Genomic DNA, 20,824 nt, shown 5'->3' with positions numbered 1-20,824 from the left:
CAGATGGCAAAGGCTGTGAAGCAATCATTCAAATGAAGAACACTGTGTTGAGCAGCATGTTAAGCAACTGGGTGGTGGTCCAGGTTCTCTTGGCCACAGTTTGTCGGTGGTCATTCACGCGGACAGACAGCTTGCTGGTTGCCATGCCCATGTAAAATGCAGCACAATGGTTGCAGCTTAGCTTGTAGATCAGAAGATTTGGTCCACAGATAGCCCTGCCTTTGACAGTACAAGTGATGCTTATGACTGGACTGGGGTAGGTGGTGGCAGGAGGGTGTATGGGACAGAACTTGCATCTAGCTCTATTACAGGGATATGAGCCATGAAGCAATGGGTTGGGAGCAGGGCTTGAGCAGGAATAGACAAGGATATTGTATAGGATTTCAGTAGGTGACAGAATGCAACTATGGAAGAGGTGGGAAGGACAGTGGGTATGAAAGTCCTCATTTCAGGGCACGGCTAGAGGTAGTCAAAACCCTGGTGGAGAATGTAATTCAGTTGCTCCAGTCCTAACAGGTACAGAGTCATGACAGGAATGCTCCTCTGTGATGCAGATGATGAGACTTTGGGAGGTAGCACGTGACTGGAGAGATAGGACATGGGAGATATGTTTCTGTACAAGGCTGGGGGAGTAATTATGATCTGTGAAGGCCACAGTGAGAGCCTTAATATATTTCAAGAGGGACTGCCTGTCACTATAGATACATAGGTCTTGCGTGGCTTGGCTGTATGGAAGGGACTTCTTGGTATGGAACGGGTGGCAGTTGTTGAAGTGGAGGAATTGCTGGTGGTTAGGTGCTTTGATATGGATGGAGGTACTGGTGTAGCAATCTTTGAAGAGGAGGTCAACATTGATGAAGATGGCTTGTTGGGTTGACGAGGACCAGGTGAAGCAAATGTGGAAGATGTTGAGGTTCTGGAGGAATGTGGATAGGATGTGCACATCATTGATCCAGATCATGAAGATTTCATCAGTGCATCTGAACCAGATGAAGGGTTTACAATTATGTGTGTGTGGGGGGGGGGGGGGGGGTAGGAAGGATTCCTCTAGAAGGCCCATGAATAGGTTGGCATAAGGGGGGAGGGGGGTGCCCACTGCCACATACCAGATTCGTTTGTAGCAAATGCCTTCAAAGGACTGATTGATTGGGGGGTTTATGGGGATTGAGGGGTTTATGGGACTACACAGCAAGGTCTTCAGTCCCACAATTCCAAAGTTACTTGCACAAGAGAGAGTGTCTGCTAAAAGTGGACAGACCGAGAAAATGTGAAGAGAGGTCCCAACCACAAAATCCTGCCCCTGCTCTAAGAGTAAAGCAAAACCTTACATCTGAAAATAAAAAACCACTTTTATGGTGGAAACTGAGGACCAGTTCAACCATCCATGGTAAAGATAAGGAATCTGGAAGACTGTACTTAATACGAAGGGCCAAAAGGAGGGGACATTCCACCAACACAGCCACACTGTGGATTGGCTCATTACACACGAGAAAACAATGGGTGACATGGTATGACCAATGCATAGACTGCATAAGACAGTGGACTCCTTCCGAGAGGAATGTAAGGAAGAGCATCAAACCACAATAGTCTCCTTGACTGTGCTGAGTTTATTACTGAGAGGAGTAGCGCACCAGAGATCATTCCACTTTTGGGCAAAGAGAGATTTGATGTAGATCCACATGTCTACAGATGGAACCATGAAAGGGAATGGGGCAAGTACCTGCTTCTCAAGCCAAACAGTCAGAAAGTTTATTCCCTGGGATGCCCACAACTTAGGACCCAGAGAAAGACATCTGAGCACACGGCACCGCCAAGGGCAGAGAGAAGGTAATGGATGGCAGAGACCAAATGGCGACGAGAGTAGCATTGGTCTATAGCCTGCAGGCTGCTCATTGGGTCAGTACATATTAAAACACAAGAAATAAGGAGTTGTCTCCATTGTATTTATAGAGGGGGAATCCTTGCTGCTGCGAGGAGATTGTCAACCAGACTAATGTGAAAGGCACCAATAGCCAGACGCACTCCACAATGGTGAACAGGGTCAAGTATTTTCAGGGTGGGAGGTGTCGCTGAGCCACAAACCTGACTACCATAATCTAGTCTGGACAAAACCAGATCATGGTAAAGATGAAGAAGAGCAGCAACCCACAGTGTGTGAGCCAGAAGGCAGAGAGCATTAAGCTTTTAATTGCATGTAGTCTTCAGGTGGCAAATATGGGGCAGCCACATCAGCTTTTTATCAAAAATATGGCCCAAGTAACAGTGTGCTAAAACATCTAGGTGCTGGTTCAGGATTTACTGTGGGTCGATGGCAAAAATGCATAACCCATGATTTTGGAGGGAGAAAACTGGAAGCCATGGAAGAGGGCACATGCGGAGGCCCACTGGATGGCACCTTGGAGCCGGCGCTCACCAGATGCTATAGAGTAGAAGCTGCACTAGATGCAAAAATTGTCGATACACAATGCCGGGGTACCTACAGGCCCAACAGAGGATACAAGCCCACTGATGGCTATGAGGAAGAGTGAGACACTTAACACAGAACCCTGTGGGATACCGTTTTCCTGAATCCAAGGGGTGCTGAGTGAAGTGTCAACTCAAAAATGGAAGAGTCGGTGGGATAAAAACTCGTGGATAAAAATTGGAAGGGGGCCACGAAAGCCCCAATCATGGACGGTAACTGAAATTTGATGGTGCCAAGCCGTTTTATATGCCTTATTTAGGTCAAAGAAGACTGCAACAAGGTGCCAGCAGTGAGTAAAAGCCTGTTGGATTGCTGTTTCCAGCCTGAGGTAAATGTTCAGTTGGAGATCATTATTTCCAGAAGCCACACTGATACAGGAACAAAAGGCCCCAAGATTCGAGTACCCAAAATAATTGCAAGCTAACCATCCACTCAAGCAGTTTACAAAGTACATTCGCCACGCTAACCAGGCAGTGGCTGTAGAGAAACATTGGGTTCTTGCTAAGCTTAAGGACTATACTGTTTTGCCATTGCGAGGGGAAGGCACTCACGAGCCAAATGCCCTCAGTAGATGTTGCCTCTGGGTAATGTCCAAGTGTTGGGGGTCATGTCACATGAAGAGGTAAGTGCCTGCAAGAATTCCCATTCAGTGAAGGGTTCATTATAAAGTTCAATTTGGTGGGAGTTGGAACAGAAGGGGGGACTACTCAACTTGGATTTTCTACTGGAGAAAGGAAAGAGGACACCGACGCTTTTGCAAAGTGTGCCTCAAGGTGTTCTGCAAGGACCAATGGATCAATACACAGAGCACCCTGGAGGATAAGACCCTGGACAGTTGATTGTCACTGGCAGCCCAAAAGGCTATGGAGCTTGAACCGAACCTGCGATGAAGAGGCAGGCATACATCCGCAGAGACGAAACATAGCACTCCCAACATTCCATTTTACTCTGCTTAATAAGGTAGCGAGCCTTAGCATGGAGATTTTTAAAAGTGATAAGGTTGGTTTTTGAAGAGTTTTTAAATCATTGCAGCACCCATCAGCAGTCCTGGATAACGAATGCTATGTCCTTGATCCTCCATGGCACCAGTCGACGATGAGGGGACCTGTCGATAGGAGAATAGCAGTGCCACCAGCATGAAGAATACTGGCAGAGACACCCTGCACAACTGCATCAACGCAATTTGAGAGAGAGGTGTCAAAGTGCACAGCAGGTGTATATAAAGGCCAATTGAACCTGTGGAATGACCAACATGGGGGCCTGTCTGCCTGGCAGTGGCAGGGGAATAATAAAATCACCAGAAAGTGGTTACTGTGACAAAGATTGTCATGGGATGATCAATGTAGGGAAGGTGTGAGAGCTAGGGAGGAGATTGTGAGATCAGTAGCAGTAGAGCTGCCATTAGCGGCACTGAAGTGGGCAGGGGAACTGTCATTGTGGAGACACAAATCAAAGTCTGTAATAAGTTGATCAATTAGAAAACCCCTACCCATCGATGTGGCACTCTCTCACAACAGAGGATGGTATGCATTGAAGTCCTTGAGGAGAGATATGGGGGTGGGAGTAGTTGTGTTGAGGTAAACAGTTCAATGTAAGGAAGTGCCTACCTGGAGGGAGGTAGAACATGGCAAATTGTGATTGCTGGGGTAATTTGCACTCTAATTACTATTGCTACCAGGTTGGTATGAAGGGGGTACAGTCATTAATGACATAGTGAACCAAGGTGCAGACCTCTCCAGATGCTATCCTGGGGCAGACACAGTTCCAACAGAATGCCTGATAACCACGAAATGTTGGAGAGTGGTCATGACGGTAGTGCATCTCTTGAAGAGCAAGACAGAATGCAGAATAAGAGAAAACAAGGTGTTGTATTTCTGGTACGTGACAATAATATCTGTTGCAATTCCACTGGCTTATCGTGTGGCGAGAGTCGAGGTTAGATATAGAGAAGCTGAGGGGAGGTCATGTCACTTGGTCAGTTGTTGTCACTGACAAGAATGGGGTAACATCCACAAATAAGATGTCAGAGCCAGGTTGTGAGAGGGTAGATAGCATCTCCATGGGGCATCTGGGATTTATGTTTCTTCTTCTTCTCTTTCCGAGACAGAGAAAGGAAGAGTACATAGAGGGTGAGCAGGCATCTGCAAGATCTGGAGCCAAAAGTGAGCGGGCTACATTGGGGTGCATAAATGATGCATCTCGTGGCCAAGTTGTTGTAGTAGGCTTCTGGCCAGAGAGATGCTGGGGGAGAGGCCCCTGGTGGGAGCCGTAACACCAGCAGGTGCCAAAGATGGGGGCACTTCTTCGGCAAGCAAAGGGGAGTTGCACCCAGAGGAGAGGGTGTGGGAAATACATGGAAGGGGGAGGGGAGAGGGGGATGGAGCTGCAGTGAGGAAGAGGTAGGAGTGGGAAAGGATGTAACAGAGGCAAAAGTTGAAGAAAGTGACTATGGATGGGGTCAGTCATATTGTTGGCAAGTCTCAGCAGAAGTCAGGTGTTATAGGGACTTGTACTCTTGGATAATCTTTTCTCTCTTGTGAGTTGGGCAATCTGGTGATTAAGGAGCATGGCGGTCATGACAACTGGTACACAAACGTGGTGGAACACAGGGGCTTCCCTAATGGAGTGGGTGTCCACAGTCACCACACTGAAGGTTCATTGCACAGCAGCAAGACATATGCCCAAAACACAAGCACTGAAAGCACTTCATGGATGGTGAAACATATGGCTTCACATCACACCTCTACCACATAACCTTGACCTTCTCTGGGAGGGTATCTCCCTTGAAAGCCAGAATGAAGGCAATGGTATTGGTGCGGTTGTCTTTATAACGCTTTTGCACATGTCAAATGAAATGAATGGTGCATCATTCCAGATTAGCTCATCAGTTTGCAGAGTGAAATCCCTATGAAAAATCACTCCCTGGACTGTAGTCAGAGATGATAATGGGTAATAGGCACTAGGGTATTGCCAAGATGACCACAAGTACAAAGAGCTGCAGATTGGGTGGCAGAAGAAGCTTTGATCAACAGGGACACTGACCACATCTTACTAATGCCAGCCAGGAAGGGAAGGCTGCCAGGTCATATGAAGCAGCATTAAACAATCCTTTACTATTTGACGAGATGGATGTTTCAGATCAGCCACATTTTTGCAAGGTTGATACACTTCATGCGCCAAGCGTCCACCCTGATACCACCCGCTCTGAACAGGGGTTCTCCACATGGGTGCCACCCAGCCACAGCAAGGGCTGGCCGGCTCAGCCGGGAGTTCCAATGTTCCAGGAAGACAAGCAATCACTTCTTGGCATATGTGGGGAGGGAAAGCTAACATGTCAGTGGTTTGATCCCTGTGTTCTCAGGGGGCTCACCCAGATGGGTACATAACAGCCCCACCACACAGATTGGCTACAGGTGCTGGTGACCTAGTGGGGCAGAGAGGAGGCTACTGTGGGGAAGGAAAGAGGGGGGGGGGGGGGGGGGAATAATCCACGAACCATGCCAGAGACAATAGGGAGGGAGTTCTTTCTAAAAATGGAGGGGAGAGAACAGGCCAGATGAACAATATCACATAGAATGCAAGGAACCAGGTGGATAACCAGGTAGTCATAAATCACAACACCAAGAGAGGGGAACGAAGGGGCAGGGGGTGAAGGAAACGCATCCCAGGAAGGAAAAAAGGGCTGCAAAAGCTTGGGCCCTGTGTGCTCCACACATGAACTCACAAAAAAACCATGAGCCCCATGGGCGGAGGGGGGGGGGGGGGGAGGGGGGGACGACGACTCCAAAGGAGATGCAATTGTGGGTGAGGACATAGCTAGTCAAGTGACCAGGAAAGAGGTTGCAGGTTTCAAATTTGTCGGGCAATGGGAAAGGTAGTGTTCAATAGCAGCAAGGCCATGGGCATCAGGGATGTTAGCGTAAAGGCAAGTGGCATCAATAGTGATGAGCAGGGCACTGTGTGATAAAGGAACAAGAACTGTAGAGAATCGGTGTAGGAAATGGTTGGTATCTTTTAGATGAGAGGGTAGGTTGTGCATAATACAGGGTGTATACTTGGACAAGGAAAAAAAATTCCCGGATTTCCCGGTTAAAAATATACTTTCTCCCAGGTGAAAATACACTTTTTCTGTGTTAAGTGACAGTATATTTTTCTTCGGAACTGTAAAACTTATCAATTTATCGAGATTGCAACGCGCTTTTGTAAGCCAATCGTAGTTCATGTCACGTGATCTCGCCAACCGATACAGCAGATATTCAAAGCATAGGACACGTCATGTCGTCAGCCAATAGCATTATCACTGTTAAGTAGCACGTACACACAAATAGGAAAAGTTAATGGTTTACATTAATATATATAGTGTTGCTACAAGAAAAGAAAAGCTTTCACATACAATATTGGTATCAACGATTAATAAGCTGCAAGAGAAGCTAAACTTTCACGTATAACGTTGATCTTCTTTGCGCGTGTTACACTTTAAGATACATCACACAAATGTGGCAGTAAAATTTTTATAACGACATAAATGTCTCATCTTCTGGGCTCGAAATTTTTATAAATGGTCATCCTCAAAGAGTTGATTTTTAAATGAGAGTCAAACGCTCTGTGATTAAAGAAATTCATCGCACATAGTTCATCTTGGGTGAAAGGAAATTTACTTTGAAAGTAACGCTTTTCAATCAATCATTCGCGATATTTTCCCGCGACCTGTTAGAAATAGGTTCGTTTCAGCAGTTGACAGAGAGCGCTTGCGCAGCTACGATGACGCAAGAAGTCCGTATGTTCCTACGTGTAAAACATTAAAAGATCTTACGTTATGTCAGGAAAGAAAGAAGACATCAGAGGATATTCCAAGAGCATCAGAATTTCGTGAACCATAATAACGTGCATAATTCAGTGTAAAGTGCACATTCGTACGTCCAGATTCGGTCGTAAATTTTCTTGGAGTACCAGTACTGTATTATTTCATTTTTGGTTCTTTATTATGGCATAATGCCATACTTGCAAGAAGATGAAAACATGCTCTTTTGAAATGCAGAGAACAGTTGAAACTAGGCAATAGTGTGGAATTAAACATTTCGCTACAAATAAATTGACTGCCTCCGCAGAATAGATTAATAAAAACCACATTACTTTAGCAAACCGACAAAAATAACTTCATTGTTCTGCAAGGCGATTAATGCTTGACAGAAACTGCCGCCCGGGGCAGATACCCCGGTTCACTCCCAGCGAATATGGCAGCTTGCGCGCGACAGTAAAATTTTTCCTAGTAGCATCTTGCTACTGCTTATACAGCTAACAGCCACACTTTTGTAGCCGGTACTACATGTACACGACTCAACTGCGCATGCGCATGGGCCCGCACGCAACTGCTCACACGAATCCAATGTAAACAGTTGTAACGTTACGCTCATTGGAGGCAATTTGTTCTTATGAAGCATTGCATAGTCTTCCTAAAGCCTTTGACACATTTTGCTGCTTGTGTGAGCACCATGTTTTGTTGTTGTACATGGCGCATTTCCTTTGCAACTTATGTTTTATTTTAGTTTTTTTCTCTCGTTCATGTTTTATTGCTGCAGTATTATTCTGCAGTAGTGGGATACAGTAATATCCTTTGTTTGACTATTATTTCTTACCAGTCAAAATAACAAAAATTTAACTAAAACAAAAAAAATCCTGGAATTCTAAAAAATTCCCGGGTTTTTCCCGGATCTCCCGATTGTCCCGGGTCGTATACACCCTGGTAATAGCTACAACCACTATGCTGCATTCTACATGGGCACAATAACCAATAAGCTGTCTGTCTATAAGAATGGCCACAGACAAACTGTGAGCAACATACAGCTGGACCACCCTGTTGCTGAGCATGCTGCTCAACAAGGGTTCTTCATTTTAATGACTACTTTACAGATTGTGCCATCTGGATCCTTCCTGCCAACGCCAGCTTTTGCACAGGTCGGAGCTCTGTCTGCAGTATATCCTATCCTTGGCTCGACCTTCTTAATCATTGTGCTACACTTACCTATCCCCTTTCCTGATCCCACTCCAGTGCTACACGGCCTTGTATTCCACTAATACACTCACAGTCTCTCCACTCCCACTGCCCGCAGCTAAGTCTCAACTGGACCTAGTGCTCTACCTTCTTCTCATTTCGTCCCTGTATGCTACCACAAGCAGTAATTGACCATCCCCCAACCTCTCCCTCCCCAGTCACCTCCCCAACCCCACCACCCAGACTGTTTTTCCCATCATGCGCCTTTGATCACAGTCTGCCCTTGGCAGCCAGAGACAGTCGTCATGTGTGCATTAGTTCCATTTGCATGAATGCGTGTGTATGTCATCTAAGTCAGAAGAAGGGTTTTTGGCTGAAAGCTAATTGTCTCTTTGTTGTGCCGCTCTTTGACTCAACATGTCCATTATGTGGTGAGGAGCAATCTATCCTTTTCATTATTCTGTCATCATTCCACTCTGGGTTTTCCCACTGTCTGATTTTGTCTAACGGCTTTTCTTCCATCCATAACCCAGTACTGATTTCCTTTGTTACTATTTTCTAACTCATTACTATACTCAGTGTCCGTCATCTTCTTTCTCCTTTGTTACTATCTTCCAACTCATTACTATACTCAGTGTCAGTCATCTTCTTTCCCTTCTTTCCTGTGTTTTGTGTGTCATCTTCTAAACCACACCACACCACACACTCTGACTTATGAGCCATACTGTATCAAACAACCTCGTCCACAGACAACACACAGCTACATGACTACTGATTGATGGTGCAGCATCTCATGTCCCACATTCCCCCACCGATATAATTTATCCTAGACCTTCAAATCACTCACTCTTCCTTCGTCACTCTCGTCTATTTTCACTTGTTATTTTCCATACCCACCTACGACACAGGAACTTGTATCTCACCCCCCCCCCCTCCCCACTATTTCTCCTCTCTTATTCCAGTTTGCACATACTAACATCACCTAATCTAGTCACATCTGCCTCCTCCCCCCTCTTCTTCATACATGTTTGCCCACTGACCTGTAACCCATATTGTGGGTTTTTATTTATTGTTATGTTTCATCTCTATGTGGTTTCACATAAATTTCAGTTCATTTTCGCTTTTCACTGCCTACTCCCTTAGGTTTAATCTTGTTTCCCCCACTTCACCAGTTCCGTCCTTTTTGTGATTTTTCCCACGTATTTTGGTGTATTTCTATGTTATTTGCGTATTTTTAAGCAGTTTCGTCCTCCACCATGGACCATTGCTTCTTCTGTCAGTGCCAATACAGAAAAGTTTTCTTATCTGTAGCCAGCATCCAGTTCCATATACCGTTCCTGTGTTGTTGCCTGGTTCATGAAATCCCTCCAAATGACCTTACCATCAAATTTACCATCTCCGGCTGCAATCCCTCCTTCCAAAATGACTTCTATCTATTCAGATTCCAACAGTACTTATTCCTCAGCAACACAGTCCTCCAAAACCATGTCAGTCAGTCTCAAACCTCCTTGCAATACCTCCTCTCCATCTATAAAACTGTCCTGCTGTGCAGCCTCAAAGTCTTGAATACCTTCTCACATAATTAAACTATTGCCCTCCAGGAACTACAGAAGCATTCACAATGCCACCTCAAAAAGCTCCAACCTGTTCACATCCAACTCCAGTATCCACCACCTCCCAAGATCTCATAGCTGACAAACCCTGCCTCACAGACCTAATACATTTAACCCCTCAAAAACTCCCAACAACTGTGATATAGAATCCAGAATCTAAACAGACCCAAAACATAGTCATGAACCTGTATTCCAAAAGCCTTAGTCTCACAGAAGTATCACTCCTTTCCAAAGGCTTTATCTTTTGCCCCACTCCAAAATTCAATCATGCAGGACTTGTTAAAGACCTTACCTCCTCCTCCTCCTCCTCCTCCCCGTCCCTACACAATGGAAATGCTTTTTCCCCACTAACTCTAAGATCAGACTCAATGAAAGACCCAATGTTGAACCATACCTGACTTAGTTCACTCCTTCAGCAACAGTGATCAGCTCCCACTGTCCCCAAATCACTCACTGTTACTTTTCCAGAATTTCTTAACCTCGAACCTTGCCTCACCAGCATTCCCCAAATCCCTCAACATGCATGCTAACCTTTCACGTGCAGAAAGAACCGCAATCCACAGCCCAAAAACTAATTTTGACCTTATGACCCTACATTCTGACAAAGACTCCACCACTGTGGTTTGGAACCACAAGTATTATCTGGCGGAAGGACTCTGCTAGCTGCCAGATTCGTCCACCAACAAACCCTGCCAAAATGACTCCATTCCAGAAATATCTCAAGTCTCTCATCAAATCCTTAGGCCCACCCCAGAACCTCTCCACTGAGTCTGCCTGTCTCCTCTGACCCACTACTTCCCACTCTCCTACTTTCTACATGCTTCCTAAAGCCCATAAATCCCAATACCCAAGGCACCCCATTGTTGCCAGTTACTGTGCCCCGCTGACAGAATTTCTGCTCAACTTCAGCCTGTTACCTGCAACCTACCATTTCTTCCACCAACTCTCCATAGTTAATGTTCCTTTACAACACAGTGCCCTAGCTGTCATCATTGTTGCCACCTTCCTTTACACTAACATCCCTAATGCCCTACAACATCCTTCCTGGACTCCATGACCAACTACATCCTCACCCACAATGACTTCTCCTTTGAAGACATCAACTACAAACAAATCTGGGGTATGGCAATGGGCACCTTCATGGAACCATCCTGTGTCAACCTATCCCCCCCCCCCCTGCCCCCCCCCCCCAGAATCCCAAACCCTTCACCTGGTTCAGATTCACTGATGACAACTTCATGATCTGGACCGAGTGTGGGCACACCCTATCCACATTCCTCCAGAACATCAACACCTTCTCCCCCATTCACTTCACCTTGTCCTCCTCAACCCAACAAGCCAACTTCCCCAGAGTTGAACTTTTCCTCAGCCATGGCTACATCAGTACATCCATCCATATCAAACCTATAAACAGCAGAAATACCTCCACTTTGACATCTGCCACCTGCTACACACCAAGAAGTCCCTTCCGTACTGCCTAGCCACCTTTGGCCATCACATCTGTAGTGACGAGCATCCCTCTCAAAATATATCAAGGGTCTCACAGTGAGGCCTTCACAAATCGTAATTACCCTCCCAGCTTTATATAGAAACATATCTCCCATGCCTTATCTCTCCAGTTACCCACCACTTCCCAAAGTCCCCTCAGCCTCTGCCATCTGGATCCTTCCCACCAACACCAGCTTTCCTGAATTGCGCGGGTGGGAACTCTCTCTACAATATACCCTTTGTTGCTGTAAGTCTCCTGGCCTCAACCCTCTTTAGTTACTGTCCTTATCCACCTATCCCCTCCCCTGTTCCCACTACAGCACTACACAGTCTTCTATTCCACCAATGCACCCATAGTCTTTTTACTTTTCTCCTTCCCCCCTCCCCTCCCGCCACCCACAATCTAACCTCCCAACTGCACCTAGCTGCCCTACCTTCCCCCACCTCATCCCTGTATGCTCACACAAGCAGCATTTTACTGACTCCCATCCCTAACCTACTATCTTTTCCCCTCCCCATCCAAGACTCCTCCTTACACCCACCATCCAGAGTGCTTCTCCCATCATGCGCTGTTGCTTGCAGTCTGGCGTCAGCAGCCACAGACTGTGGTTTTGTGTGTGTGTGTGTGTGTGTGTGTGTGTGTGTGTGTGTTTTGCATTTTCTTGAATGTGTGTGTGCATGTTGTCTAATTCAGAAGAAGGAGGCCTCTTGTCCCAAAGCTTACTAGTCTCGATGTCTTTTTGTTGTGCCTGTCTGTGACTCCACATCTCCACTATACGGTTAGCGGCAGTCTATCTTTTCAGTATATTGTCATCATTCCTAACAAGACTAAATATTGTGAAATGACAGTTTATTGTAATATTAATAATTAATGAGAAGCACTATAGGTGTATTGATACTCATTTACTGTGCCACGATCAGTTTTGTTTATTAGATCATCATCAGCCTGCCGAGTTGCACCAAAATTATGATGTAAGGTTAGAGGTGAAACCTGGAAATGATGGTCATATAAACATTCTGCTGACCACCTGGCAGAATAATGGCAAACAGTAAGTGTGTGCAACATGGCGTGCTGTGTTCACTAGTCTGTGTACTAGCTTAGTTTACACAGTATGCCATGTTGTGTGCACTTACCTACTGCTCACTATATTTCTGCCTGGAGGTTGGCAGAATGTTTACACAATCGTCGTTTCCAGACTTTGTCTCTAACATTACATAAGACAGTTAGACCTCTCATATCATGATATTGGCACATCTCAGCAACCTGATGATGATCTAAGAACAAAACTGGTCATGAGACAATAAATGTGTATCAATACAAAACACATAATAAATGTGTATCAATACAGCTGTGATGGTTCTTATTAATCATTAATATTAGCATCATTCAGCTGTAAAGCTAAATATTATCAAGATTATTTACAGTTCATTGTGCATTCTGATGATTGTGCCTATCACATGTGTTTTGGTCTGTTAGTTGAACATATAGCAATGATTTTTGCAACCGAGCATTTGATTATAGCAATACTGTTGCCACATAAATAATTACAGGTAACTGTACGGAAACAACTAAAACTACACACAGGACTGTTTTACTGTAAATTACTTCTACACAAAATTTTCAAGAAATACTCACAAACACAAACTGAGTAGCCATTTGAAATATTCCCATTATTGTGAGATTCCTGTTATTGTCAGATGCTAGATATGAGTAGATAACTCATATGAAGAATACTTTAAGGAAGCAAGAGGGGACAAATAGCAAATTGCCAATATCATAATGAATTTCTTGTCACTCTCTACACAGAATGCATCACTCGGATGTCTACTTTCATTATACAATGCTCTAGTTCGGGATACTTCAGTGTAACAATTTACAAGATTCATGAAACCACTGCATATCTGATTTCCACACTGCTTCAAGATAATATTTCATATCTGAATAAAAGTCCAGCAATATAGCTTAATTCTCCAAAGATCCATGCAGTATTTTATAAGATATCATTCATAGATTGTTATCAAATTTTGACTGCTAAGTGATAATTAGAATTTTAAGTGTCCCACTCTCAAAGAGAGCAAATACTTTAGCAAAAAGTTATCACAGACCATGAAGGTGGTCCAGAAGTATTTCTAATGATTCCAGCAAGAAACAAAGCCGCAGATATTATTGATGAATCTTTTCCACACAGCTACTGGAAACATGGCACTGGCAGCACTCACAGCATACACGAGGATTTTAAGAATATAACAAAATTTACTGTTGCAGTAAGAACAGCTGTATTAATTTATGCTACAAAGTTACTAGAGATACTTTTCTTAAGTTATCCATGCATCACAAAGAAAAGATTTCCTTGTCACAGGTTCACACGACTGGAATTTAAGTTGATTAGTTTCGGAAACTTATTAATCTTAAGAGTTAAAAATGCAATTTTTTGTCATTAGTAACACACACCTGCAGCACACTTGGTAAAACAATAATACGATGATTTTATTTCATAATGCAAAACTTATTAGGTGGCCAACTATGAAAGATGCTGTTAGCATAAAAAATAATCCAGGTAACCAAATCTCAGCACTAATATCTTAATAACTGATAACTACCTTGAAAAGCTCGTTAAAATACTGACTACAAGCAGACAAGACAACCTTGTGTGCTCGAATACTTCGTCCACCAGCTGATAATGTGACATCAGTCAGATTGTCACTGTCCAAGAACTGCGGTAATGTTGCAAGAAGGTTACTCTGGTAATTGTGCCATCGCAGACAGAACTGTTGATCAGAACCCATGCCCACTCTGAAAATGACAAAAATTCCTCAACTCAGCTATCAAACGGTTATTTGTTTTTAACACACACACACACACACACACACACACACACACACACACACACACACACGAGAGAGAGAGAGAGAGAGAGAGAGGTACGTTTATCCATACAAAAATACTTGCAGAATCCTCACATTTTCAGAAGATTGAGACAGAATCTATAACCCTTATTCAAATCTTTCTAAAAATTACAGGTGATGAAGTAGCAATACATGGCAAAATGGTGTACCTTGTCTTCACTTACACAAATTGAATAATTCCTTAAGATTTCAGAAATAATTTTCTTCTGTGAAATACAACAGCAACAAGCAAAATAGTAAGAAGGATATACACCAATGGTGCACAATTTTTCCAGACATGCATGTACCAACTGCAACAATGTGATCATCTAATCAGGAAACCCATAAATATGTTTACTGCCCCAGATCCTTAACTGAATCAGGCTGCTACTTCTATCTGTCTCTCTGTTTTTTTGAGTGTTAAATGTTGCTGAATTGTACAGCCACATGAAGCTCTCATGATAAAACTTCATGGACTCTGGGGCAGAGAACTGATAAGGTACCAACAGGGTTATGACGATGTGGTCAGACTACATCCAAAACACATGTTCACTGAAAGAATGCAGGAAGTATTAAACAGGGCAAAGCATTAAGAGCTGGGCGTTACAAACCTATGTTCAGACTCAAGAAATTTTGACAGCCCAGAATTATTGAACTGGAATTCTTGTTTCAAATTATTTTGTAGAGTGTCATCTAAATGGATACATCTACAGAGAGAACCCAAGATATCTGTTTTACATTGCAGAGGATGTTCTATTAAAGATGACATGTGTCACCATCCAATACATTTGTTCATTTTGTGCGAGCAGTTATGCAAATTGTAATATTCCAGTAATCACAGTACTCTTTTGGTCAAAGTGTTGCCTTTTACCGTCATTATGAGCATACTGATATATGTGTTTAGGTAACATTTAATAGAATGAGACAATTGGAAGCTTACTGAATATTTACTCATTTATTACAATGAAGCCATCAACATAATTTTTATTTCCGAAACTTTTCAATAAGTGAAGTTCCATATTGATTTGCAAACCACATTAACTTAAGAAAAAGTTTTTGACCCAAATACTCACTTTGCATACTACATGACTGATTTTAGTATACTTCTACTGAAGGTGGTACGCCCTTGCCTAGCTCTAGCCTCTGATTCGATTACCCAATTAGTTATGAAGGAGGACTTTGCTTCACTGTACATCCAAACCATGGTGTAAAGTGGTATTTTTCACATGTTTACAAATAGCTACCCTGACATGTGCAGTTAAAACATCTTTCAGCCACTATTCAACTTTGGCCTTCTTTTCTCTCAATTTCCTCACTTACTCACTGCCTACTCAGCTACATTGTTTTTAAACTGACTGTTGCCAGAATTTCACTGTCAGTTTTTATCTCATCCAGAACTATTCCCAGTTTGTGACCACAGTGGCTTTTCTTTAAGGAAAGCTGGTTTTTTCCAAACTGTACCTCTCTTTGAACAAGACACAGAAGCTCCTCCTGAAAGCTGCAATTTACACATTTTTTATAGTTGTGCCTCCCTCCACTGTACTTTGGGAAGCTGAATCTTTTCCTACCTATATTTAGTTACTTTTCCACACTTATTTTGTCTGATAATTGAAAACATAAACACAAAAGGCTTCACTCTACTCATAATTTTAGATACACGATATGAACAGCTAAGCACTTCATATTCCATCAAAATGCAGAAGCTATTTTCAATTACAAGTCTTCATAATACATCTGTCATAGATGTGATTGCAGTAAGAAAATGCAGTGTTTTGGGGAAGGTAGGGTTTCACCTTCTCTCAAACATCTCATTTTTCCTCAATTTTCACAAATAAGATGGCAAAAATGTAGGTGACAGTAATGCACTTAATTCATTATAAGCACCAGTTTAAAGTGGAAGTGGTCTAGGTCAAAGAACTATAACATCAAAAGTTAATGCACCTATCAGCAGCCTGCATCTGATGTGAAGAGTCTTGTAAAAGTGTGTGTGTGTTTTTTTTTACGGCTTTCTTTTCCTTCATCAGAAACCATATACACAAGTTTTAATAACTCTTCTTGATTAATGCTTGACTGGGATTCTTCGCATTGCTTTAGGTCTCTAGGTGATGGTCTCACCCACTGAAATCTCTGTGTGTTATGTTGCAAACAAAAACTTGATCCATTTTGCTTATAAATTTGTTCTGCTCAGTCAGAGTAAGATAAGACTATTATTGTGGCCAATTGAAGATTGTTAATGAAGGTACAAGCATATGAAATATGTTCCCAGATATGTGAACAGTTCAAAGATTTCTTAAATAATAGAGCCCAGTACACTGTCCTTGATGGCAAATGTTCGTCAGAGACAAGGGTATTGTCAGGAGCACTGCACAGAAGTGTGATGATAGCACTGCTCTTATTCTTTATATACATAAATTATCTGGTGGACAGGGTGAGTAGCAATCAGCAGGTGTTTGCTGATGATATTGTGGTGTACACCAATGTGTGACCGTTGAGTGACTGTAGGAGGATACACGATGACACAGACAAAATATCTAATTGGGATGATAACTGGGAGCTTGCTACAATTGTAGAAAAATATAAGTTAATGCAGATGACTAGGCAAAATGATCCCTTAATATTTGAATACAGCATTAGTGGTGTACTGCTTGACACAGTCATTCGACTAAAAACCCATGCATAACATTGCAAAGCAATATGAAATGGAAGGAGCTGTAATTATGGTAATAGGGAAGGCAAATAGTCAACTTCGGTTAAAGGGAGAATTTTAGGAAAGTGTGGTTCATCACTAAAGGAGACAGTTAATAGAACACTAGTGTTATCTGTTCTTCACTACTTCTCGACGATCCAGAATCCCCACCATGTCAGATTAAAAGAAGACACTGAAGCAATTCAGAGGCAGACTGCTAGTTTTTGTTACTGGTAGGTTCAATCAACATATGAGTATTACAGAGATGCTTCATGAAGTCAAGTGGGAATCACTGGAGGGAAGACAATGAGCTTTTCATGAAGCAACATTGAGAAAATTTAGAGAACTAGCATCTGAAGCTGACTGCAGAATGATTCTACAACCGCCAACATACATTTCGCATAAGTACCATGAAGATAAGATGCGAGAAATTAGGGCTCATACAGAGGGATATAGGAAGTCATTTTTCCATCACTGTATTTTTGAGTGGAACAGGGAACGATATGACCAGTAGTGGTACTAAGGTGTCCTCCACTATACACCAAATAGATGCTATCTGAGTACATAAGTACATACAGATATAGATCACGGTTATATGCTCTGTTCAGGCTTTAGTATACAAGGGCAACCAGAAAATTTTTAAAAAATTATTTTCTGAATATGGGTATCCGTTATTAATTTTTTGACTAATGACGACATACTTGGTTCGAAGAAGAAATGAGCATTATGGTTTTACATCCAGTTGACACTGAAACCATAAGATAAAGATCACAAGAACAGATTGGAGAAGAAATCACCCTGGGAAATACTTTAAGCAATTTACAGAAACAATAGAAAACCTTAATCTGACTTAGGTTTCGAACTGCGACCCTCCAGAATGTGAGTCTAATCCCAGATTTCACAATAGATCATATCATTCCAATTAATAGCCATAAAGAAATACAGCGAGTTTAATGAGAACAGTTGTCTGTCCCCTTTCAATCAACAGTGCTTTACAACAATGTTACCTACTCATATAAAACTATATATTTCGAAATATTTGAGGACCCAGCAACAATGCCTTCTATCAAAATTTTGTTCCTGTTCTCTCATTGTCTTCTGCAGTTTATTTATTGGAGATAGGAAATAATCAACAACAAATTTAGTGTAATGTAATGCAAATTAATTACCTTCTTGGATGAGAAGAACAAAGTTTTTAGACTTTCTTATGAATGTTAATTTTTACAGAATGTTTATTCTATGCACCTTTCAGCTGATGAAGTAAAATGCAAGGATGTATCAAACATTAGTTAACAGAAAAGATGAAGAGTATTTTGTTTAAAAGTCGTTTAATTCAGTCAAACTACACACAAAAAAGGGCAATGACGGCACTTTACTTTTATCTTTGATTCCCTGTTCCTCTCTTCCTCGTGTGTGTGTGTGTGTGTGTGTGTGTGTGTGTGTGTGTGTGTGTGTGTGTGTGTGTGTGAGAGAGAGAGAGAGAGAGAGAGAGAGAGAGAGTCATACCCAGGAGATGGCAGAGGATTAGGTTGCATTAAATTGTAAAGCCATTTTTTCAGTGGCAATGAAATTTAAATCAACACAGAAGGTGTACATTGAATAGGCAATGTGTTGGACAATTATTTTTGAGTAACATTTCCAAATGTTTTCACAACCACCTTGAGACTGTAAAGGGCATTTAATGCAGTGATAAGCCAACAATTCAAACCACTAAGAACACTGCAGCTCTAATTATAAGGACTAAAGAGGCTCTGAAAATGATGTGTTAGGTGACAAAATGAAATCTAAATATCCCGAAAACAGTTGTTTCTGCAAGAAGATTTGAACAAACAGACGGTGTGAGGAATATTTGCTCCACAACAGAAACAAATGCATGATAAAAGTTATGTTTGTTTTATCATGCCTTGTTTTACTTAACTGACCATGATAACATTTCAGACCAGATTATTACTGATTACACTAACTAAGCTAACACAGCAATAAAAAAAAGGAATTTTTAAAATTATATTATAACCTTTGTTGTTGTTGTCTTCAGTCCTGAGACTGGTTTGATGCAGCTCTCCATGCTACTCTATCCTGTGCAAGCTTATTCATCTCCCAGTACCTACTGCAACCTACATCCTTCTGAATGTGCTTAGTGTATTCATCTCTTGGTCTCCCTCTACGATTTTTACCCTCAACGCTGCCCTCTAATGCTAAATTTGTGATCCCTTGATGTCTCAGAACATGTCCTACCAACCGGTCCCTTCTTCTTGTCAAGTTGTGCCACAAACTCCTCTGCTCCCCAATTCTATTCAATACCTCCTCATTAGTTATGTGATCTACCCATCTAATCTTCAGCATTCTTCTGTAGCACCACATTTCGAAAGCTTCTATTCTCTTCTTGTCCAAACTATTTATCGTCCATGTTTCACTTCCATACATGGCTACACTCCATACAAATACCTTCAGAAACGACTTCCTGACACTTAAATCTATACTCGATGTTAACAAATTTCTCTTCTTCAGAAACGCTTCTCTTGCCATTGCCAGTCTACATTTAATATCCTCTCTACTTTGACCATCATCAGTTATTTTGCTTCCCAAATAGCAAAACTCCTTTACTACTTTAAGCGTCCCGTTTCCTAATCTGATTCCCTCAGCATCACCCAACTTAATTCGACTACATTCCATTATCCTCGTTTTGCTTTTGTTGATGTTCATCTTATATCCTCCTTTCAAGACACTGTCCATTCCGTTCAACTGCTTTTCCAAGTCCTTTGCTGTCTCTGACAGAATTACAATGTCATCGGCGAACCTCAAAGTTTTTATTTCTTCTCCATGGACTTTAATACCCACTCCAAATTTTTCTTTTGTTTCCTTTACTGCTTGCTCAATATACAGATTGAATAATATTGGGGACAGGCTACAACCCTGTCTCACTCCCTTCCCAATCACTGCTTCCCTTTCATGTCCCTCGACTCTTATAACTGCCATCTGGTTTCTGTAGAAGTTGTAAATAGCCTTTCGCTCCCTGTATTTTACCCCTGCCACCTTCAGAATTTGAAAGAGAGTATTCCAGTCAACATTGTCAAAAGCTTTCTCTAAGTCTACAAACGCTAGAAACGTAGGTTTGCCTTTCCTTAATCCATTTTCTAAGGTAAGTCGTAGGGTCAGTATTGCCTCACGTGTTCCAACATTTCTGCGGAATCCAAACTGATCTTCGCCGAGGTCGGCTTCTACCAGTTTTTCCATTTGTCTGTAAAGAATACGCATTAGTATTTTGCAGCTGTGACTTATTAAACTGAAAGTTCGGTAATTTTCACATCTGTCAACACCTGCTTTCTTTGGGATTGGAATTATTATATTCTTCTTGAAGTCTTAGGGTATTTCGCCTGTCTCATACATCTTGCTCATCAGATGGTAGAGTTTTGTCAGGACTGGCTCTCCCAAGGCAGTCAGTAGTTCCAATGAAATGTTGTCAACTCCCGGGGCCTTGTTTCGACTCAGGTCTTTCAGTGCTCTGTCAAACTCTTCACGCAGTATCGTATCTCCCATTTCATCTTCTTCTACATCTTCTTCCATTTCCATAATATTGTCCTCAAGTACATCGCCCTTGCATAGACCCTCAATATACTCCTTCCACCTTTCTGCTTTCCCTTCTTTGCTTAGAACTGGGTTCCCATCTGAGCTCTTGATATTCATACAAGTGGTTC

The 20,824-nt window shown here is 42.3% G+C and overlaps 1 protein-coding gene across 2 annotated transcripts in view; it reads right to left on the bottom strand.

Annotated features, from left to right (window-relative positions):
• Nucleotides 1-20,824, bottom strand: part of LOC126195560 (protein abrupt) — a 137,861-nt gene that overhangs the window by 103,765 nt on the left and 13,272 nt on the right. For both annotated transcript variants that reach the window (XM_049934196.1, XM_049934187.1), the window contains exon 2: nt 14,159-14,351. In XM_049934196.1, coding sequence (XP_049790153.1) covers nt 14,159-14,344 — 186 coding nt within the window. In that variant the 5' untranslated portion in view covers nt 14,345-14,351. The remainder of the gene's footprint in view (nt 1-14,158; nt 14,352-20,824) is intronic.

This window comes from Schistocerca nitens, chromosome 1 (assembly GCF_023898315.1).
Source record: "Schistocerca nitens isolate TAMUIC-IGC-003100 chromosome 1, iqSchNite1.1, whole genome shotgun sequence".
NCBI lineage: Eukaryota > Metazoa > Arthropoda > Insecta > Orthoptera > Acrididae > Schistocerca > Schistocerca nitens.
This window is presented reverse-complemented; position numbering and strand designations above follow the sequence as displayed.